A 21,973-nucleotide genomic window follows, 5' to 3' on the forward strand; every position below is an offset into this window, starting at 1 on the left:
CCTTTAACGAATGGGGTTTTATGCACAACTGACTGTGGGGAAATTTGTTGTGCAAACGCAAGTATGGTAGCAGATGTAAATGACCCCTGCAGTCATAAAATATAAAACAATGGAGCTACAGTGAACATTTTAGTGTTTTGTGACTATTTTGAGAGCTTTTCCTGGGCTACATGCCTGGTGAATAATTGCTAAGTACCATACATTTTACATTGTAAAAACGTATATGTAAAAAATAACACTGTTAGAAGTCACAGAGGAATTTCAGTTATGTAACCCAAAACAGCCAATCAACATTTTACTGCTCCTGTTCAGGTACAGATTACTAATACACATAAATTATTGATATGTAATGAACATTATATGGATCATTTACAACCACAACCAGTGTGCAAAGTGCAATTTCTAGACACCATGTTTTTTGCCCACAATGCATAGTTTCTTCCTACAATTCTAATGTAATTGCAGGAAGTGGAGATGTGTCTAAAGGTGGTGCCGAATTGCTTCTTCTTTCTATAAATGCACATTTAGCATTTATAACCCTATAATAATATAAAATAACAGGTTTTTTTAGAAAGAGGCCTTAATCGTCTCACTTAATACAGTCTTTGTGTTTTTGATATACATGGTTTCATAAAGACTGCATCATCTGAACACCCTAGCTGAGACCTTAAAATGCATATGTCTTGTGTCTAGCTTTATAATTATAATGCCATTGCCTTGTTTCAAGCAAAACTGACTTTTAGAACATAGATTAGAGGGGTTTTTTTTTGGTAAAATAATCATGTATATTTGTCAAGAATATAATTGTTAGTAAGGCATACTGTGTCTTCTGTCAGGCAGTCTTTCCTGACTGACATATAAAGACATAAATCCCCATCATTTGTTGTCTATGTATTTTTCTTACCCTTGTACATGAGGTGGCATTTACCCACATTGTCTAAAATGTATTTTCTGTAAAGATTTTTAACTTACTGTATTGTGTGTATTCTAAGCAGCTACAGACATGTGCATATAACCCCTCTGTTCTCACTTGCTGTTTTATAAATTACACAAATAGTCCTGGGTAGAGGGCAGGTCATAATATTTCAATATTTTAAATTTCTTCTACCTGGAAGCAGAGAGTTTTCATAAAAAATGTGGTTAATGCTTGTATGAGTCAACATGCAAAGAAAACACAAGCCCTGTATAAAAGCACTCATCCCCAGATACTTGTTATTCGTATGTACTTTTTTGTATTTTTTTTAGTTATAATATTGGTGTGTAGGCAGCCATCTCAGTGCATTGTGCATGAGTCTGAGCTTTCAGAAAGAGCCAGCACTACACATTAGAACTGCTTTCAGGTAACCTAGTGTTTCTCCCATGTAACTGGAGGAGTCCCAAGTCGGACTTGGATTTCTTACTATTGAGTGTAATTCTGATATATACTGGGAGCTACCTTCCAATTGTTCTGCTGATGGGCTGCTGGGGGGGGGGGAAATGGAGGGGGGTGATATCACCCCAACTTGCAGCTCAGCAGTAAAGTGTGACTGAAGTCTATCAGAGCACAGGTCACATTGCTGTAGCACTCTGGGAAATGAAGAATATGGCAAGCCCCATGTGAAATTTCAAAATTAAATATAAAAAACAGATTTCAATGCAGGATTCTGCTGGAGAAGCTCTATTAACTGATGTGTTTTGAAAAAAACATGTTTTCCCATGACAGTTATATTTGACAATGTTGGTGGCCATATTTGACACTGGAGTTCTCAGTACCATAGTACCATGCATTGATGCTTGTTTTGCATACTTGGCAAAAAGATTTGCAGCCTGTATACATATATATTTGCTAATCTGAATTGGCCTGTACCACTCTGGAGGTAGTTTTTAAGCTGAGCCCTGAAAATCTGATTGGTCAGAGATTTTAAGAAAGCTGAATATGCATTCAGCTTTCTAAGTGCATACCTTTTCAGTTCAGACTTTTAAGTAAGTTTTAGACATTTGTGGAAATGAGTTTATTCGAATTTTTAAACAGAAAAAACAAATTAGAATAATTTTTAGAATTTTAGTAAATCTGCCCCTTATACTTCAAAGGGTTAATCAGAATTGGAATATTCCATTTCTTTCTTGGCAAAGGACATATATAACCACAAATATGAACAATATGTATTCATCTATACAGGTATAGGACCAGTTATCTGTAAACCTGTTATCCAAAAAGTTCTGAATGAATACAATTATTCACATTTTAAAGAATTATTTCCTTTTTCTCTGTTATAATAAGACAGTATCTTGTACTTGATCCCAATTAAGATGTAATTAATCCTTATTGGTGGCAAAACAACCCTATTGGATTTAATTACTGTTTAAATCATTTAGTAGACTTAAGGTATGGAGATCTGAATTACAGAAAGATCCCTTATCTGGAAAACCCCAGATCCTGAGCATTCTGGATAACAGGTCCCATTAAAAATTAAAGAAGAAAATAAAAGTGAAAAAAATTGTAGGGACCCATAGGGTTAAAGCTCCCTATAGTCTTAGCCCTACACTTCATTATCTGCTGTTACTGAGCGGAATGTAATGTTTCAACGTTTGCTATTTGCATCTATGCACTTATTGGCCCTTAGTTAGGACGACCACTTCCTGCACACTGTGATATAGTGTTATGCTGGGTGTGGGCACTTCCTCTTTGGCATTCCTATCATCCATAGAAGGTTGCACATTGAGCCTGGGACCTCAACTAGGCCCAGAAGCCTGTGCCCTAGAGGAAGCCAATCCATATAGTGATCATAAGTCGGGGATCAGGGACCCCGTGAATGAGGTGAAGTTATCTGCACGTTATACTCTCGGAGTGTGACTTAGTTCAAGGCTATTTAGAAAGAGCAGCCATTTGCTCCAACAAAGGAGAATTTATTGAGTTTAGTACACCCAAGGCTCATCATAAACCAGGTTCTAGTTCAGTACAAAAGAACCTCTGGCATTCATATTTACATTATATACAATCTGTGGCAGTGGAGAGTTGTAGTTCCGCAAACCTTCCATTTTGCAAAGGGATTTTTGTAAATGGGCAGTAGCATAACCATAAAAACAGCAGACCCAGCAATGTCGCACAGGTACAATTCAAATAAAAGTGAAAAAGAAAAAATGTAATTTGTAAATCGGCAGTGGCATAACTATGAAGGAAATAGTCCCAGCAATTTCCTGTGCAGGGTGGGTGGGGGGGGGGTGGGAATGGGTGGATGAGAATGGGGGGGCAGGGCATTTTTTTTTGTGGGGGCGGGGGGAAATTCTGCAAAGGTGAAATTCAGATAACAGAAGAAGTACTAATTTTTTTATATACATTTGTGCAAAATGATATCATTTGTACTATATTTTTTGTTTTGTTTTGTTTTTGCTTTCTCTACAATAGCAAAAAGCCTGAGCTTCCTTGAACAGGAAGTCTCTTCTTTGTATATGTCAGGTCTGGCACTTATTGCAGCCAGCGGTTTAAGATAGAGTGAAGCATCTGGAGACTAGTAACTGTAACCTAAAGAATGCAAAACATTTATTAAAAGATGATTTTCATTTCTAACAATAACAGTAGCTACTGTGTGTTAACCTATGGCTTGCCCCATGCTGAGGAATAATGCTTTGGACCAGAAGTGTTGCAAAGGGGATTAACTAAAAGTTTGCAGAAGGTATAGCTAAATTATTCCTGTATAGCTGGCCTTTCATGGTCCAAATTGAACGCCAGTGGGCCACTTTACGTATGGGGAGAAAACAGCAGCCTCCCCAACTTATCTGATTAGATATCAGTCTGCAAATTTGGAAAATCAAGTTAAATGATCCAGTCCTCTCCTGAAGGGTCTTCCTTTCTTTAAGAGGCAGCAGTCGTATCATGTTTTCTATGCTATTCTTTATCTTTTTATCACTTTAGGCCAGTGTCAGGTGGCCAATTTTAAACAGTACTTAAGTGGCAGTTGAAGTAGCCTTTACTGTTCTGCAATGCCGCCTCCAGATGGGCGAGTGTCAGCCGTGACACGCAGGGTGGTGTTTCCAGACAAAAATTTGGATTGGAATATTTTATGTTAATAGTATCAATTTAACTTTTAGAATGTACTTTCACTTCCATACTTAGCACATTCACATTAATTAATCAAAATATACAAACCATTGTTTTGTGTCCAAACTGCCAGGTCCATGAAATATATCAGGATTTTTAGATCCTTTAGAATTTTTTAAGCTGACTAAATGTTCCAGCCAAGAATGCACTCAGAATTATTTAGCCTGTTGTGCAGGTGTATTTATCTTTCCGTTTTTTTCTTAAAGAGTCTCCTAATGGTCCAAGGTAACCAATGAAAAACAGATTTATTGTCAAAACATTTCAGATTATAGCAGGTTAAGCTGTGAAGCGCTGATCTTTTCATGTTATGATAGTTATTTAAGCGTCTATGCTTCTATTTATCCCAATGTGAAAAATCATTTAATTTGGAAAAAACAGTATGAACAACAGTGTAAAATAAATAGCAAATGGTCTTTACGCCACCCGAACACCTAATTTAAAACCATTACTTTTAGTCAATGAGAAAAATTCCAGCAGCAACATAATTTCGGCAGTATTAGTTGAGAAAAAATACAGTGTTAGATGATTGTTGTTTTTTTACACTGCATTCTCAATAGGCTGCTGTTTTTAATCATGCCAAAATGTTACAATAAAAAAGGAAAAGAAATACACAGCGTTTTTTACACTTATCCCTGGCGATCAGATAATGACGTGTGTCAAATTTAAACAGCCTTTTTTTAAGGCATCTTAGTATAATTATATTATTTGTGTAATGTGCTTCGGAAGTAAAACAGCAATTTCAAGCCAGTTTTATACCAATTGTGCAGTTTCCGAATAACAGTATTTTCAGATTTTATTGGACAAAAACAGTAATATAAATGCAAATGTAAAGCAACACTGCCATCTACTGGCCAATTACACACATACAAAGTCACCTTATTTCTTATTCCTAAAACATCATGGATCTCTCTGTGTGACTTTGCACAAGTATTGTTGTTAAAGCACAATTCAGTAAGTGATATTTATGTGAAATCTTGGTAATAATTTTGTTCAGACAATTTTGCAATTAAGATGAACATTTGTGTTACGTGAATTGTGAGAGCAGTTTGGTTCTGAACTTGAATCTGACACCTGATTTAACATTTTAGTAAATGCCTATAGTGAAAGAAAATGTAATCGAAGTCTGTACATTTGGATCCAAACGATACACGGGGCTGCTGTTGTACTGGGAAAAGCTTTGTTTTTCTACAAATGTGTTCTGTGAATGAGCTCTGTGTTGTCAAGTACTTTCTGGTAGATGTACTTGTCTAATTATTATCATAATTTCCTTAATCGCTAGTTAATAATCTCTTAAAACATCTTAAGGTCCGACGTGTAGCTGCTGTACAGGCAGATACATCAGGTTATTTCAAGAAAGGGTTAGATGCCTTTTTAGTGAGTGAGTAAATACATAGCTAGCTACTGCTATTAATACGCAGTTGATCCGGGGACTGGTCTGATTGACATTTTGGAGTCAGGATGGATTTTTTTACCCTTTTGCTTCAAACTGACTCTAGTTAAACCTTTCTCTGGATAAATTAGGACTTTGGCAGAATCTATTAAAGCAAAAGGATAAATAAATTTAAACTAAACTATCCATGCTTTGAGAATGTGATCAAGCCATCAGTATATGACAATGTGCACCTTTCATTCCAGGAGTGTGATCAGGTCCATGTAGATGATGTCTCTTCAGATGATAATGGGCAAGATCTAAGGTAAATAAGGTTCTGCATACCATATTCTCTTATGTACTCCAACCACATGCCAACATGTGAACTACTACTCTCTGTAGGATTTATAAATACAGGTATGGGATCTGTTAGCCAGAAACCTGTTATCCAGAAGCTTCAAATAATGGGAAGGCCATCTCTTATAGACTATTTTAATCAAACTTTTTTTTTTTTTTTTTTTAAATCAAGCTTCTTTTTTTTTTGACATAATATACCTGTACAGTAACTTGTACTTGATCCCAACTAAACTGCATGAATCCATATTGATGGTAAAACAATGCTATTGGGTTTATTTCATGCTTACATTTTTTTAGTAGTCTCTAGGTAAGGAGAAGACCCCCTTATTTGAACAACCCCAGGCCGTGAGCATTCTGGATCTGGATTCTAGATAACTTGCACTTCCTTTGCATATGTTTGGGGTTTTTTTGCTTGTGCTGTAAGCTGAGATAATGAGCTGGACAGAGCTTTAACCCAAAAATGAAATGACCATCGATCACAATTCCAATGAGCAGTGTAGAAAGAGTCACAATCAGTTTCCTCAGTGTAAGACAACCACAAACTGCCCATGTCATGCTATTATTAATGTACTGGTTGACTAGCTTGTTTTCCTTTCCTTTCTGCTTAGTGGTGTAGCCTCAGCATGTATAATTTAGCATTCCAGCTAACATTATTTATTTAGTATTTTTCTAACAAATGAGAGACACATGAGAAGGCAAAGTTACTTAATGTTATGTTTTCAATCTCTCAAAAACTTATTCACAATCTAGCTAATGACTATAATGAGTAATGAGATTGGGGTACAATAAGTAATATAAGTAGACTGGTTTTACTTGGCATTACTTGGCATAAAGCATGATGAAGACCATTTAAATATTTCTGGTGTCATAATTATGAAAGTGATACATTTTGTACTTTCATGGTTCTCTTGGCAAAAATTGGAAAGGCATCTTATAATTCTGTGTTCCAAAGTTCTTACAGTTTCGCAACTGATGGATTCCGGGCAGCTGCAAGTAGCACTACTCTCTGTTTACCAACTGGTGTCCGGGGAGGTGTTGACTGGATGAGGAAGCTGGCATTCCGTTATAGACGAGTAAAAGAGCTGTACAATACTTACAAGAACAATGTAGGAGGTATTCTCTTTTACTGCTATTCTATGCTTTGGATGGGATACGGTCAATATGCATTGAAAAAGCCAAAAAAACATTGTGTCTCTGCACAAAACTCACCCTTTCTTAGGTGCCTTCACGATACCCTGGGCAAAGGCTAGAGATAGGTGCTGGCCAAGTTCACGCAGTGCTTCACCGCTGCTATGATACCAAAAAAAGGAAAAGAAAAAAACACAATCCTTCTCTAAAAAAAGGCCTTTATTCCTTGGGTTAAAAACATGTGCATTTTTTTTTTCTTTTCCTTTCTGTCAATACACTTTTCAGAAAGCATGTTATACACAGTATATGTTGCACAGTATGAAAGAGCTCATGTAATTACATTTGCTGTAAAACACTGAGAAGTCTAGCCAAAATGCTTACAATGCATACTTAATTCTAGGTGTCTTAACAATGTCTTAACAATGGTACATTTTGCTCCAGGTCTCGTAACCTATAGCAATTTTTCATAATTAAACCTGCAGATTAGACTAGTAATTGCTAATTGATAAACACTGGCTGCAGTTGATACAGGTTGGGCTATCCATTTTTATCAACTATAGAGGATCCTCCTTACAGACAAAAGTAAAAGAATTAAAAAAAATTTTAAAAGCCTTTTGAAAGCATTGTGATCCCTATTGCTATACAATTAAATTAAAACTAAACTAAAATCTAGGAATAGCTTCTCAATTTACCTGTAAATCAAGAAAAGATAACAGTAATTTATAAAATTGTATGTTTTCAAACAATCTTATCATTTTCTATAAAGTGATTATACACAAAGAGAAAGAAAGTTTGCCAGCGCTTAGTTTGCCTTTAAAAATAATTTTTACAAAAAATGAGGTGTTAGTACTACACTTTGGCCAAAATATGTAAGCTCACGTGCCATGTCAAGGCCCCTCATTGTACGTGAGTCCTACACTGTCTAATGACTTTGAGTCTGTGATGCAATTAAAATAAAGTCCCCCAGCAAACAATGTGACTGAGTAGTAAGACCTATTGCACCTACCTTTAGCTCAAAAAGGCTCTAGTGGAAAAGCAGGGAGCTTTTAAGCCCCAGCTCATTAGCACACACATGAAAGTGATTCATTGGTTTAAAGGCTACATAGCAGCTAGAAGCAAAATTTGGCTACAATTTGTACACAACACACAGAAAGAAATCACCAGCGCTCGGTCTAACCCATGCTGTAGTGTTGACCAGCTGCTAGAAACACACTATTGTGCCAGCGCTCGGTCTTACCCACAATCTGGAGTTGACCAGCTGCTGGTCAACACTACAGCATGGTTAGACCGAGCGCTGGCGATTTCTTTCTGTGTGTTGTCTATAAAGCGATTGTCTTTTACATTAAGCTTCCTGTATAATATTCAATATTTCAGTGACTTAATAGCCTTTGCACATTTACTAAAAGCAGTACTTTTATATGGCTTGTAATTATGTATACATAGTTTGTTTAAACATAAATATTAATGATAAAAAGAACATTTCTATATTTCTAGCTGGGATGTCTTTATTGCAATGTATAAAAAGATCCCTGGGCTAGGCCCAATTACAAAGAAGAACAAACGTTTCTTTGAGCAAGTGAATAATTGAGTGGTTAATTTTTGTCTGAATATTTGGAAAATTCAAGGTAAGAAAATATTTCACATTTCCACAAACTTGGCATTTAATACATGTTTCCCTGTCTGTTTGCGCTGAAGGACTTTTTGGCCCAGCTAAGAGAGAAGCCTGGCTTCAATTGCGAGCAGACCTTGAAGTTTTGACAGACTCCTGGCTTTCAAATGCACTTAAATCACTATCACTCATTAGCACAAGGTAAGTCTAAATGTAAGCTTATATTTCATCACTAAATATGCCATTACAATGTCACATAAGGCTCATTTTCATATTTTATTTATTCCTTTTGCTTGACTAACGTAAAACAGATATGAGCGTAACCATGGCACCTAAGAAAGCAAGGCATGCTTGAATGTTTCTAAGATGTGCTGAAGAAATTATGTATGCCTGTGCCTATGTTGTATAATATATAAATTTCATGTCCTGTACATCTCTATGTGTCCAAAATAATGACACAGAATATTGCAATTCTATGCACAAAAAAGTGCCTTTGACTTAAAACTATTTTTTAGCACATTTTCAGTGGAGGAGATATTAGGTGCTATTCTTAATTATAATAGTCTTTCATATTCATTTTAGAAACAGGTAGGATATAAAATGCAACTAAATATAGACACTAAGCTCAATTCCTTTCATCACATCCACAGACACCAACTAATACTGCAATAATGGCTGTCAGCTTTGTCTGCCACATAGTGTCTTATTAAGCAATGCTGGTTTCTGTTCTTATTGTACTTTAAGTATACTGTATCTCTAAAGTGTTATGTTGCATACTGACCCTGACACGCTGACATATATAAATATATTACTTGTAATGGTAAAACAATTATTCATTCTAAATCATTAACACAAACTGTAATTTGTGTAAGTTTATTGTCATTTCAGAAAAGTGTCAGGCTTTTATAAGGATAATTGTAATATGAAACGTTTGGTTTTCAGAGTAACTGATGTTAGAAGCACTTTGACTTTAATGCCTCAGACCATATTTGGCCTTCTGCTATACCACTGGCAGTACTATGTTTATCCCAAGCATTTAATGAATACCATTACAGTTTTAGACTGGGCTACCACTGCTAAGAGTTATTTCACAATCTGGCTGATCTTTTTTTCTCTTTTTAACAAATATCCATATGAATCTGAATTAACAGTAGTTTTTCATTCTAAATAGCATAACTTTAAATCTTATAGTTTGATTTACAGTAAAAGCAAATTAATATAAACGCCAATAATTTGAATGTAGTGTTTGATATCTGTGTTTTGTTTTGCAGGAGTAATAGTGTGAATGTCTTGGTAACAACAACACAGCTCATCCCAGCACTTTCAAAGGTCTTGCTTTATAGTTTAGGAGGTGTATTTCCTATTGAGAATATATACAGTGCTACTAAAGTAGGTAAGAAGTGCATATATTATTTGAGATATCAAATTATCTTCAAGTAAAAGAGTATGTGCGATAACATATAGTTATGTAGTTAATTGAGGTTGAACCATGGCAAAGGTGATCATGTCGAGTAGCAACTATTGTTTATAACTAAAAGTCATTAAACTATTTTAAATAGACGCTGCCACAATTAAATATTTATTTATTAATAATGTCCTTCAAACTTTCATCAAGGACCCTATTTATTAAATAATAATAAATAAAGTAGTATTGTTTATTTCTTTGAGGCACCTTGATAATTTAGTTGATGGAAATGCCAAATTACAAGATTCTAAAAAATGTCTCACAGGTCGACAAGTTTAATAATCAAAGGCACTGGCTATGCAGAGGCCAAAAAAAAGGGAAACATATATGGTGTAGCATACTATAATAAACCACACACATATAATTATAAAAAACAAAGAAAAAGCATACTCTTTTTTGCTGCAGTGAGGGTGGGTATTTAGAGACCCCTCATATTATATTATGAGATTTTTAAATTAAGCAAACCAACAATGTCATGCCTCTAGCCATTTACTTTCAGCAATAAAGGAGCATGATCAGTTACCAAATTATGTAAAATAACTTAAAAAATGTTAAAATTAAGTCATGCAATTGAAAATGTTAACAGGATAAGCACTCAACCGACAAATTGTTTAAAAAACCTTTTAATAAGAATAATGTAATGCAAACTGGAGACATGTTGGTATAGGGAAAACCAGTGGCAATTTGCCTTTCTCTACATTTGGGCATTTTTGACTTCAGGGTTGAGTTTTAAAAAGTAATCTTTCAATTTTTTAAACCAAAAGATCAATCTAAAGGAAAACTATACCCCCAGAATGAATACTTAACCAACAGATAGTTTATATTATGTTAAGTGACCTATAAAAGAATCTCACCAAACTGGAATATATATATCAGTAAATATTGTCCTTTTATATCCTTTCCCTTGAGCCACCATTTAGTGATGGGCTGTGTGCTCCCTCTGAGATCATATGACCAGAAATAATGCAGCTCTAACTGTAACAGGAAGAAATGTGGAAGCAAAAGGCAGAACTTTGTCCATTAATTTGCCGACGTGGCCTAGCCTTCAATGTTCAGTTATCTGGTTATGAGCTAATTGTGTCCTAACCATAAGTTGAATCTCAAAGAGGGTCCTGAAACCAAAAAGGCCTAAAACTATTGCCATAAACATTAACCAAAACTAATGTGACTTTACAGATGATAGTAGCTTTATGCAAAGAAAATTGTCAACAAAAATAGTCCTCGACTTCTAGCATATTGTCCCTCTGTATGTGTCTGAGCTGAGCAGCATAAAACTATGGAAACCATTCAATCCCCCCAGTATCTTTTTGAGAAAAGCTAGCCCAAGAATAAGCAGTGCATTGTTTTTCAGGCAAAGGAAGCTGTTTTCAGCGTATAGTTTCAAGATTTGGCTCTCATGTAACTTATGTTGTGATTGGAGATGCCCAAGATGAGGAGCATACTGCTAAGCAGGTAACTTGCCTCTGAATTCTGGTCTTATTTATCTTCCAGGAAAAGAAAGTTGCTTTGAACGAATAATACAAAGGTTTGGCAGAAAAGTAGTATATGTTGTAATTGGGGATGGTGTAGAAGAAGAACAGGCAGCAAAAAAGGTAAAGCAACGAATAAAATACTGGTGTGCCATTTACTAGATAATTTCTACTGCTGTCATTTCTCTAATTGCCTAAACTTATAGTAGAGTTTGGGTAGATTAAAACTTGATTTATTTGTGTTTATATACATATAGATATATTGTGCAGTATTCCCAGTGATAACATCACATTGAACAAATTGCATCATCAACCTCAAGCAATTGCTGTATCAATACACAAATAATAATAAGAATAATTATATTATATATAGAGAGAGGCAGATTGATCTAAGAGTTTAGATCCTAATACCTAAACATTCTATTCATTCCTATGGGATTTTTAGAAGCGTATTTATCAAATTTTTAGTTCTAACTTTCACCCATTGATAAATACAATTCTAAAAATCCCATAGGAATGAATAGAACATGGGTGAGTTTATCCTATGTAGGAAGAGGTGCAGAGCTAAAGATGCTAGGCCTGAGGTACGCTTGTTGGTAATGTGGCAACCTCTCGGCTCACACTAGGTAAAATCATGCACGTACATTAATATAAAGAGAAGTGACCAACATCCCTCGCTCTCCTCCTGTTAGTCTGTTGAAGACTCGCGTTGGGGCAGTTCATTACATCAATGCAAACAAGAGGAGAGAAAGCTATCATTATTGAACCACAGAGTGACAGACAGGGAAAAGTTAATAGAACCATTGTGAAGCCCCAGAATTGATTGGCCCAGGGCTAATGCAGATTTTGGCTCTTTATAAAAGTGGCACTGGTTGGAAAAAAGTACACTTATAGACAATTTATGGCACCAGGGCCAGCTGCTGCAGCAGGCACTGAAATGGTTAAAACATATGATGTTTCTGCAATTTCTAACATAAGAAACATGTTAGTGTCAATTACAACTTGAAAAAAGTTGTATTATACAGCTTTTCACATGAAACCAGAAATAACACTCTTTTTATTCCCTGCATAAAACCTAGTAAGGATGTATAATGATATACATAATTATATTTTCATTGGATGCTTAAAACCTGGTCTTCCTAGGGGCCTGTGAATGGGTTTCTGATAAGAACTGTTAAGTGTAGGCATTTGTAACAGACTTTTAGTGTCATATATTTAATGGTACTACAGTTTGCAAGCAGACTGCTTAAAGAATAAAGACTGGAATCTCTTAGAATGTGCTTGTAAATGTTTCACTACAAGAGACATTGCAGAACGCCTTGATTTCAAAGGCCTTCTCCACAGCTTTGCTCTGATTGTAAAAATGCCAAACCATCAACAACATTTCACAATCACTTTTACCAAATGGCTTTGATGACTTTTGAAGCACCCAGAATGGCAAAAGTGGTGTGACTGATTGTTCTGCTGAACCTTTGAAGAATATGGTGCATGTCCGTGTTCTTAAAAAAAAAATTGGACAGACTAGAGGAGAACAGAGACTAAACAAAGCAGTTGGGTCTTGCAAGTATCTCTTGGATTTACCTCTTATGGCTCTTTATATTTGTTTCTCAAAAGCCTTCATTTTCTAATGCAGGGGAAAGAAAGGCAAGGTTTTATATTTTGTTTGCAGTTATACTGACATAAATTATTAAGCATTGCTTTATTGAGGGAATAATATATTATGGGGCACATTTATCAAAATGTGAGTTTACAGCTTAATTTATAAAAAATCACCCACATTTTGTTCATTCCTATGGGATTTTTAGTACTATATTTGCCAATCAGTGAAAGAGTTGGCCAACTAATAAATACGCTTATTAAAATCCCATAGGAATGAATAGAATGTAGGTTTTTATGTATTAAGCACTAAACTTACATTTTAATAAATCTTCCCCTTTGTATATATGTATCATAATTTTTTTTATAGATATGCTATACCCCATGGTATCACAGGGGCGGTACCAATATAACATATATATAATTTGCAAAAGGGGGCCCACCACATATAGGTAAACGCTGTTGGTGTTTTGTACAAATCATTAGATCCATCACTCACTCAGCAGGTCTTGATAAAGACAAAATATTTTATTTACCTAGAATATATATAAATATATCTAAAACTACAAAGGCCTAGTGATTGATTAAAACAGCTTTTAAAAAAAAAGCAAGAATGAAAAAAACTTTTTCATATTGACGCACAATTGAAAGCGTAAAAAACCCCAAAACCTCTAAAGCCTTGAAGCAAAGAAAAGTCTTTCATTTGTAAAAAGGACACCAGTTACTGACTTCTTTTTTTCCATTAAAAAAAAAATGTTTTACATGTTAGTAAATGCCCCCCTTAGGGGCAGATTTATCAAAAAGTGAGATTACAGATCACTGCAGATAAATACCCACTTTCTAGTCATTCCTATGGAATTTTTAAAAGCATATTTAAAAAGTTAGTGTTTACCATTTGATAATCAGCTTACTAGCCCTCACAAACTTGAATTAATTAGGAGTGAGCTGGGCAGCACATAAGGGGTCCCCTATCTGTCCCCTTGTGTGTCTTTCTGATTTTTGTGCTTTTTATTGCACTTGCACTTACTGTATGTCTTGGACATACCCGTATATACTCGAGTATAAGCCGATCCGAATATAAGCTGAGGTACCTAATTTTACCTAAGAAAACTGGAAAAACTTATTGACTCAAGTATAAGCCTAGGGTGGGAAATGCAGCAGCTACTGCTAAGTTTCTATAATCAAAATAAATACCAATAAAATTACATCAAATGAGGCATCAGTGGGGTATACGTTTTTAAATATTTATTTCAAAGAAAAACAGTAAATTAGCTCTGTAAGAAGAGAAGAGGGTCAACAAAAACAATGAGTGCTACCCCACGCTCAATGCGCATTGGCAAACTGGAAGCAGACCCGGTCCCGGGGGAGATGTAAAGGGAAATAAGTATTGCTACAAGGAGCGGGTGAGGGCACTGGAGGGTCTGGTTGCGGGTAGCCTAATTTGCACACAAAAGGACAGAGGGTGCTAGTCTGGAGGGACCCATGGCACCCGTCTTGAGTATAAGCCGAGGTTGACTTTTTCAGCACATTTTGGGTAGAGATGTAGCGAACTGTTCGCCGGCGAACTAATTCGCGCGAACATCGCGGACTTTTGCCGATGTTCGCCACTTTGGGTTCGCCGTGGTTTTTCCGCCGCGTTTTTCCACCGCGTTTTATCGCCTATGCATATACATAGGAATAGCTTGCGTTTTTTTTTTTGGCGTTATTTTTTGGCGTTTTTTTTTTGGCGTTATTTTTTGGCGTTTTTTTTTTTTTTGCGTTTTTTTTGGTGTTTTTTTTACAAAATATTTTTCAGAGAAATTTTTGCTTGATCCCCCTCCTGCATGCCACTGCCCAGGTCGTGGCACCCTTTAAACAACTTTAAAATCAGTTTTCTGGCCAGAAATGGCTTTTCTAGGTTTTAAAGTTCGCCTTCCCATTGAAGTCTATGGGGTTCGCAAAGTTCACGAATATTCGCGAGTTTTGGCGAAAGTCCGCGAACGGGTTCGCGAACATTTTCGGCGATGTTCGCTACATCTCTAATTTTGGGTGCTGAAAAACTAGGCTTATATTCGAGTATATACAGTAAGTAAACGAGCCCCCTGGTCTTTTGTAGCCATCAGACCCGCAGCAAATTAAAAAAAAAATGAAAGTACAGTGCCAGCTATCAAGGGTTGCCAGTGCTGTAGCTTTTTACAGCTCTTTGATATTTGCTGTATAGCTTGTTGCATATCAGTAGTATTACTCTATATTTAGATCATTGAAGTTATTCAGTTAAAATTACTTAGAATACTGAAAGAATAAGAAACCAGCCGGTTTCCCTATTTGAATGTTGCAGTAGTGAGTATTTTATACACATTGGAAATATCTAGCTGGAATGCTTGCTGCCGTATTACAAACTATCTCTGGAAGCAATGTCTTGCTACTCAATACAGTATATTGTTAGTAGGGTTATTTGGGTTATTTGTGGGTGAAGTTGCACACAATCGCAGTATCACTTTGGGAATTGCCAAGGGTCAAATAAAGTGGTGTAAATGATGCTGTGTTTGGACAAACAAATACTGCTTTCAACTGCAATCACATTTACTAATAATAACATTAAAACCATGGAAATTCTACATGGGGCATTAATGTATATTGGACGTTTGTTTAGAATTAAGTATTTTATTTTTGGGTTTAGATCTCCTGACCACTACATCATACAATGAAATTCTTGATATCTGCCTTCTTTTAAACAACAAATCAAGTCCCTCTCCTATTTAAGTATAATATTGCTCCCATGAATAAGCAAGGTCCATTCAGAATGATTTGTCTGCACAAAGCCCTGACCTCAACCCAACTTAATACCTGTATGTTAAACTGAAATGTTAACTGCTAGGAAGGCCTGATCCCTAACATTAGTGCCCGGCCTCACTAATGCATTTGTGGGTGAATGGATGGAAAGCCTACCAAAAATGTTCAGCAAGTGGAAAGCCTTCTCAGAAGAGTAGAGGCTGCTATAGCATCAAAGTCTGAAGTCCAAATAGTAATACCCATAGTAATACCCTTGGTTTCCGTATGAAATATTGAACAGTCAGGTGTCTGTATACTTTAGGTGATTAGGAAATTCTGAAGGTGTTCTATTTATTTGAAACCGGTTTTAAAATTTTGCCAGAAGACATTTACCTTATTCAGATGTGTTTGTTTTGCAATTGTATTTCAGCAAATCAATATTTATGCCTTTATAATTAAATCATATTGGGTAAATTACAACTCTTGTATTATTATTCTTATTATTAATACAAGTATGGGAATTATTGTCCAAAATGCCTGGGTCCTGTTTTTTTTTGGTCTTTTTCCATTGTTTAGATCTTGAAATTTTGAAGGGTTATGTAATATCAGGAGCAGAGTTTGCTATGCTTCTTATCACCTATACCAGGGGTAGGGAACCTATGGCTCGGGAGCCAGATGTGGCTCTTTTGATGGCTGCATCTGGCTCTCTGCCAAATCTTTAGTAAAAAAATAACGGGAGGCGTGGCCTGCACTTGGCGGATAGTAGACGTGTTCTAAGCCTTAGAACAGTGCTGTCCAACTTCTGTGGTACCGAGGGCCGGAATTTTTCCGACCTACGTGGTGGAGGGCCGATAATGGAAGCCAGTTTTGACTACTCCCCTTTTTGAAACCGCACCCACTTGAAACCACACCCATGCTATCACATGACCATACCCATATTAATGGTTGTAGTACAGCAAAAACCTGCCATACTCTGCCTGCCCTACCCTGCCTGTGTGTGCCATACTCTGCCTTCCCTACCCTGCCTGTGTGTGCCATACTCTGCCTTCCCTACCCTGCCTGTGTGCCATACTTGGCTGGTTTGTGCCATACTTGGCCTGTGTGTGCCATACTCTGCCTGCCCTACCCTGCCTGTGTGTGCTATACTCTGCCTTCCCTACCCTGCCTGCATGTGCCATACTTTCACTGTGTTTGCCATTCTTGGCTGGTTTGTGCCATACTTGGCCTGTGTGTGCCATACTCTGCCTTCCCTACCCTGCCTGTGTGTGCCATACTCTGCCTTCCCTACCCTGCCTGTGTGTGCCATACTCTGCTTGCCCTATGATGCCTGTGTGTATGGCACACACAGGCAGCCTACAGTGACACAATGCTGGCACTGCTCCTACAGTCTGCACAATAACTATATATTAAAAAACTTTTTAATTGCAGTACTACCTCAGTATATGTTCTTTTTGTTGAGTGCAGGGATTATTTGTGGGTTTCTACTGCTCCTGAGGTGTGAACAGGGGAACAATATGAGTGATTACAGCCTGAGCCTGAGGTGTGAACACTGTAGGGGGTGAACAATGCAGAGATTAAAAGGTGTGAACAACACAGGGAATTACATATTTAAACAATACAGCCTGATTACAGCCTGAATCTGAGGTGAGAACCATGCAGGGGGGGGGCAGTTAATCACAGTACTGATACCATTTAAAGCTTACACAAGAGTAAGCCATAAAAGCAGCCAGACAGGTGGGGGGCCACACAGAGGGGGGTCGCGGGCCGCCAGTTAGACAGCACTGCCTTAGAACATGTCTTCTATCCACCGAGCGCAGGCCATGCCCTCCTCCGCATCTGGCATTCTTGGCACACACCCTACCTTGCCCCTGAACTCGGCGGATAGAAGACGTGTTCTAAGCCTTAGAACACATCTTCTCTCTGCCGAGCACAGGCCACGCCCTCCTCTGCATCGCATCCGGCATCCTTGGGACCCACCCTACGTTGCCCCTGCGCTCGGCGGATAGAAGACGTGTTCTAAGCCTTAGAACACGTCTTCTATCCGCCGAGCGCAGGACACGCCCTTCTCCGCATCGCATCCGGCATCCTTGGGACCCACCCTACCTTGCCCCGCAGCATCCGCGGCCAAACATATTGTATGGCTCTCACGGAATTACATTTTAAAATATGTGGTGTTTATGGCTCTCTCAGCCAAAAAGGTTCCCGACCCCTGACCTATACTATAGCAACCAATCAGAAGATACTGGTCACCATTTTATTGGTTGGTATAGGTTACTGCTTCTGGGCAAAGGTAGTACCTTTTCTTACAAACTTTTAACTATTAAAAAACTGTTTTGCAACCAATGTTGATTAATTCAGCTTAGTTAGGATCAAGTATAACACACAAGGTATTTTTTATAACACAGAAAAGGGAAATCATTTTTTAAAAATTAAAATTATTTGCTCAAAAAGAACTCTATGTGAGGTGCCCTTTCAGAGCTTTCTGGCTAATGAATGTTTAAATAATAGATCCCATACCTGTACTATTATTAGTACATCTATAATAATAATAATAATAATAATACATATTGTATTATCTCACTGTGCCTAAAATCTGCCTTCTCTTTTCAGAATAACATGCCTTTTTGGAGGATATCAAGTCATTCAGATCTTTTGGCTCTACATCAAGCACTGGAACTAGAATATTTGTAACAAATTGCAACGTGGACAGGCTTTTTTATATGTATATAAATATATATTTTAAGTACACACTGAATTTTTAATGTGTGATCAAATGCCTCCGGCTTTTTACACACAGGGATTGTCTTAAGTAAATGAAGAAATATTTGGAACAAATAAATGGAAATAACAAAGAATTCAGACTGCTACAAGCGAGCAAAGATTTAAAGCTTAAGTGCTGCACATGGATACTTTGTGGTCTTACAATGGAGGCAGTATAAAGCATCTGGTTAATGGAAGACCAGTGGCTTCTGAACCAGGGTAAACCTAGGTAATCAGTAAGAGCATATGTACAGGACTTTGACAAAGATTGGCATGTGCTTTCTGAATGAAGAGGTGGTGTTCAACATTCCTCAACATGGGATCTCATTCTCAGCACTGAGGTGTGAATCAGACAAAAACCTACCTAGCCCGGAAAATCTGAATTTAGAACGCACTCCAACTATAAGATGACAATCAAGTCTAGACCTGTAATTTTGTGTAAATTATTGATGATAAAATAATAATAATTAACTGTGACTTTATTAGCAGCTGATTTTAAAAGTGGATGTAACGTTTCTTTTTTTTCTGGGGGGGGGGGAATAGGGTGGTGAGGTCTGAAAAGATTATTATGCTGTCTCTTTTATAAGTTTGGCACTCAGAATGTGCATAATGATGTGTTGTGCCTTAAAAACGAGACAGTGTTTTTGTGTGTTATAATGTAATTTTGGTTGAAACAAATTACATGCAATCTTCAGTTATGACCAAATTAAAATCAAAAATAGGAAAAACTGAGCCCTTAACAGTTATAATTTGTAAAATAACAAAATAGATTTTTTTTTTGTTTGAATAACTATTATTTAAAGGCTTAGAAAAGCACATCTAAAAATGTTAACTTCAGGTATCAGTAGTTTCATGCTAGTAGATACATTCTCTGCTGAACCTCAGTGGCTGCAACCATGATGGTAATCTTTGTGGGTCTGGAGAAGCACTGGGGGGATCTCTGGGGGGATCTCTCTCAAATCCTCTGAACAGCTCTGCTATAAACCAGTTTGTCACCACAATTAATGTTTTAGGCAGTTACTCTCTGGTGTATATTTAAGATCAAGAACCATATCCATAACAATGTATACAATAGAATATAAATGTAATCAAGGAATTGTTCATCCAACTTATATCCCATGGAGGAAAAAGCACATACGAAAAAAAGGTAAAAATGGCTGCAATGTTGAAGATTTAATTCAGCCATATTATCTTACATGGAATGTACATAACTAACAGGAACAGAACACCAGCCACCTAAAAGCAATAACACAGATTCAAATGTTCCTGTACCAACAGCATATTCATGGGCCTATTTATCAATTTTCAAATATCTGCATTTGAGTTTACAACCTCGAAAAATTTGAGTTTGCAAATATGGCTTGACTTTGCATAGGATAACTCCCGTTGACCTATATAGAAACTCATAAGTTTTTAGATGGCAAATTTTTACATTCAAGTTTTCCGTTTTTTTTGCACTTAATAAATACCAGACATAATTAGAATTCAAGTTTTTTTAGCACAAAAAAACCTTGAATTGTGAAAAAAAAAATCAAACTCAAATGTTAATAAAGCTCTTAATATGCATTATTGTAGGCTAAACCTCATGGCAATTTTCTGCACCTGAAATTCTTGCCATTTATGTTAAATGCACCTCTAACTCATATATAGTAAGTGCGCTGAGAGATAATTGGCTACATCCAATGCTCAGTGTGTTACCAGTATGTGGCTTGTTTCTTTTCCTACCTCTATTAATACATTAACATGCTAAAAACAAAACAATTTACGCATCAGCAGTGCACAACATGGGTTGTAGGCTTTTTAAAAAAGAGAACTGTCAATATTTTCAGTATTTTCTAATGTGGCCAGCTCTTCATTTAAGCAATTGATTGGAGATTTCATCATTTATAAAGTCATTTTCTGTTTTGCGCACAAATGGTAAATCAAAAGCTTCTTTTGTTGGCAATCAACTTGTCTTATAATATTCAGGCTGATAAATTATTTTTCTTTTCATTTCTATGAAGTCATCTTAATGATTGCATTCATTTGGTTGGTCATTTTCACCCCATAGGGTCCTACACAAGATGTAAGGGACTAATCATTAAAAGGAAACTATTAAAAAAATTACAATAAAAAAAAAAAAACCTTGGTATACTGTGGAGTACTGAGTGTTAATTTTTCATGTCTTGTATTTCCTGCCGTGCTTACAGTATTTTCATTTCTATATTTTCATCCCATTTGTTTGTTCCTGGTTTGTATCCAATTAATAAATAGGTAACACCAAGCAAAAGTTCTGCTTGTAACCTAAAAAGTAGGAGGAGCTAAGCAGAAACCATGGTTCATTAAAATGAATGGAGCCCCATGTCAATCGATTCATTCCACTTCCACCTTCATTAAATGCAATTAATAGAAGGTTTGTCCTATGTTTATCTGTGACTGTGGCTTGTCCTTATACGTAGAGTGCAACTGTCCTATTGTACATGCATTAGAAATAGCAGTAAGAGTAGGAAAAAATTTTTTATTGCGTCTAATTTTTTCGTGTGCATGACATATTAGCCATACACACCATTACGTTCGTAAAACTACTTTTTTTTAAAATGACAATTTCCCTGCAAACTGGAGGCTACATCACTCTAGGGCCAACGCATACTTGAATAAATCACACTGCAAAGTCCATATTGTGTTGCCAAAAGCTCATGAACTGTACTTTTCTATAATTACCGCCTGCCCCAAGTAGGTGTTTATTTTCACACAGACTAATGCGATATTTAGCGCATCTAAGTGTTTGTGAATCATGCGTTAGTATTATTTCTGCGTGAGAATTAACCCAATGCGGTAAAATTAACTCATGCGGTTGCGCGCTATTTAACACATGCGATATGCGACTTAACGCATGCAATAATACTTTAGCGAATCAAGGTTTTTTGTCAATTTTAATGCAAAAAAGCATGTGATTTGCGTTATCGCACTTTAGTGAATCAACCCTCGTGTGTCATTACCATGGTTGATAATCATACATCATGCCTTGCCACTAGGGTTTGGGTGGTAATAAAAAATACTGCCCCACCTGTACCATCATACACATACACCAAATGGACAGAGGTATTATTACACAAGAAATTGCCCTATCTTTCACATTCTTTGGATGAAGGCTCTCCTACCTCTATGGCTACCTTCATCAATTGGCAGTAACTAAAATAAAAATGTAGGCCCCCCCCAATGCCCCATATGTATCTAAGACCCACAGAGGTACTGTAGTGTCTTCAAGCATACAATATGCTATCCCCACAGAGCATTGGGATTGATAACCATGAAGCCCTCAATACAAATATCTTTATCAAAAATAAGGATTCACAAAATTCACTTAATAATTACCGAAAGAAAACAAAAATACCTCTGTTTCATTGCTGTC

General features: G+C 36.6%; 1 protein-coding gene across 15 annotated transcripts in view; it reads left to right on the forward strand.

The window, feature by feature from the left end:
- The window catches only part of eya4 (EYA transcriptional coactivator and phosphatase 4), a 171,958-nt gene extending 151,236 nt beyond the window's left edge, over nt 1–20,722 (forward strand). For 10 of the 15 annotated variants that reach the window (XM_031902414.1, XM_031902412.1, XM_004914592.4 and 7 more), the window contains 6 exons: nt 5,714–5,772; nt 6,757–6,917; nt 8,628–8,742; nt 9,813–9,934; nt 11,498–11,598; nt 18,433–20,722. In XM_031902414.1, coding sequence (XP_031758274.1) covers nt 5,714–5,772; nt 6,757–6,917; nt 8,628–8,742; nt 9,813–9,934; nt 11,498–11,598; nt 18,433–18,513 — 639 coding nt within the window. In that variant the 3' untranslated portion in view covers nt 18,514–20,722. Of the gene's footprint in view, nt 1–5,713; nt 5,773–6,756; nt 6,918–8,627; nt 8,743–9,812; nt 9,935–11,357; nt 11,459–11,497; nt 11,599–18,432 lie in introns of all 15 variants that reach the window. The other 5 variants (XM_031902413.1, XM_004914593.4, XM_012963589.3 and 2 more) reach the window with 1 other exon arrangement.
- Nucleotides 20,723–21,973: the final 1,251 nt, after the last annotated feature.

Source organism: Xenopus tropicalis, chromosome 5 (genome assembly GCF_000004195.4).
Source record: "Xenopus tropicalis strain Nigerian chromosome 5, UCB_Xtro_10.0, whole genome shotgun sequence".
Taxonomy (NCBI): Eukaryota; Metazoa; Chordata; class Amphibia; order Anura; family Pipidae; genus Xenopus; species Xenopus tropicalis.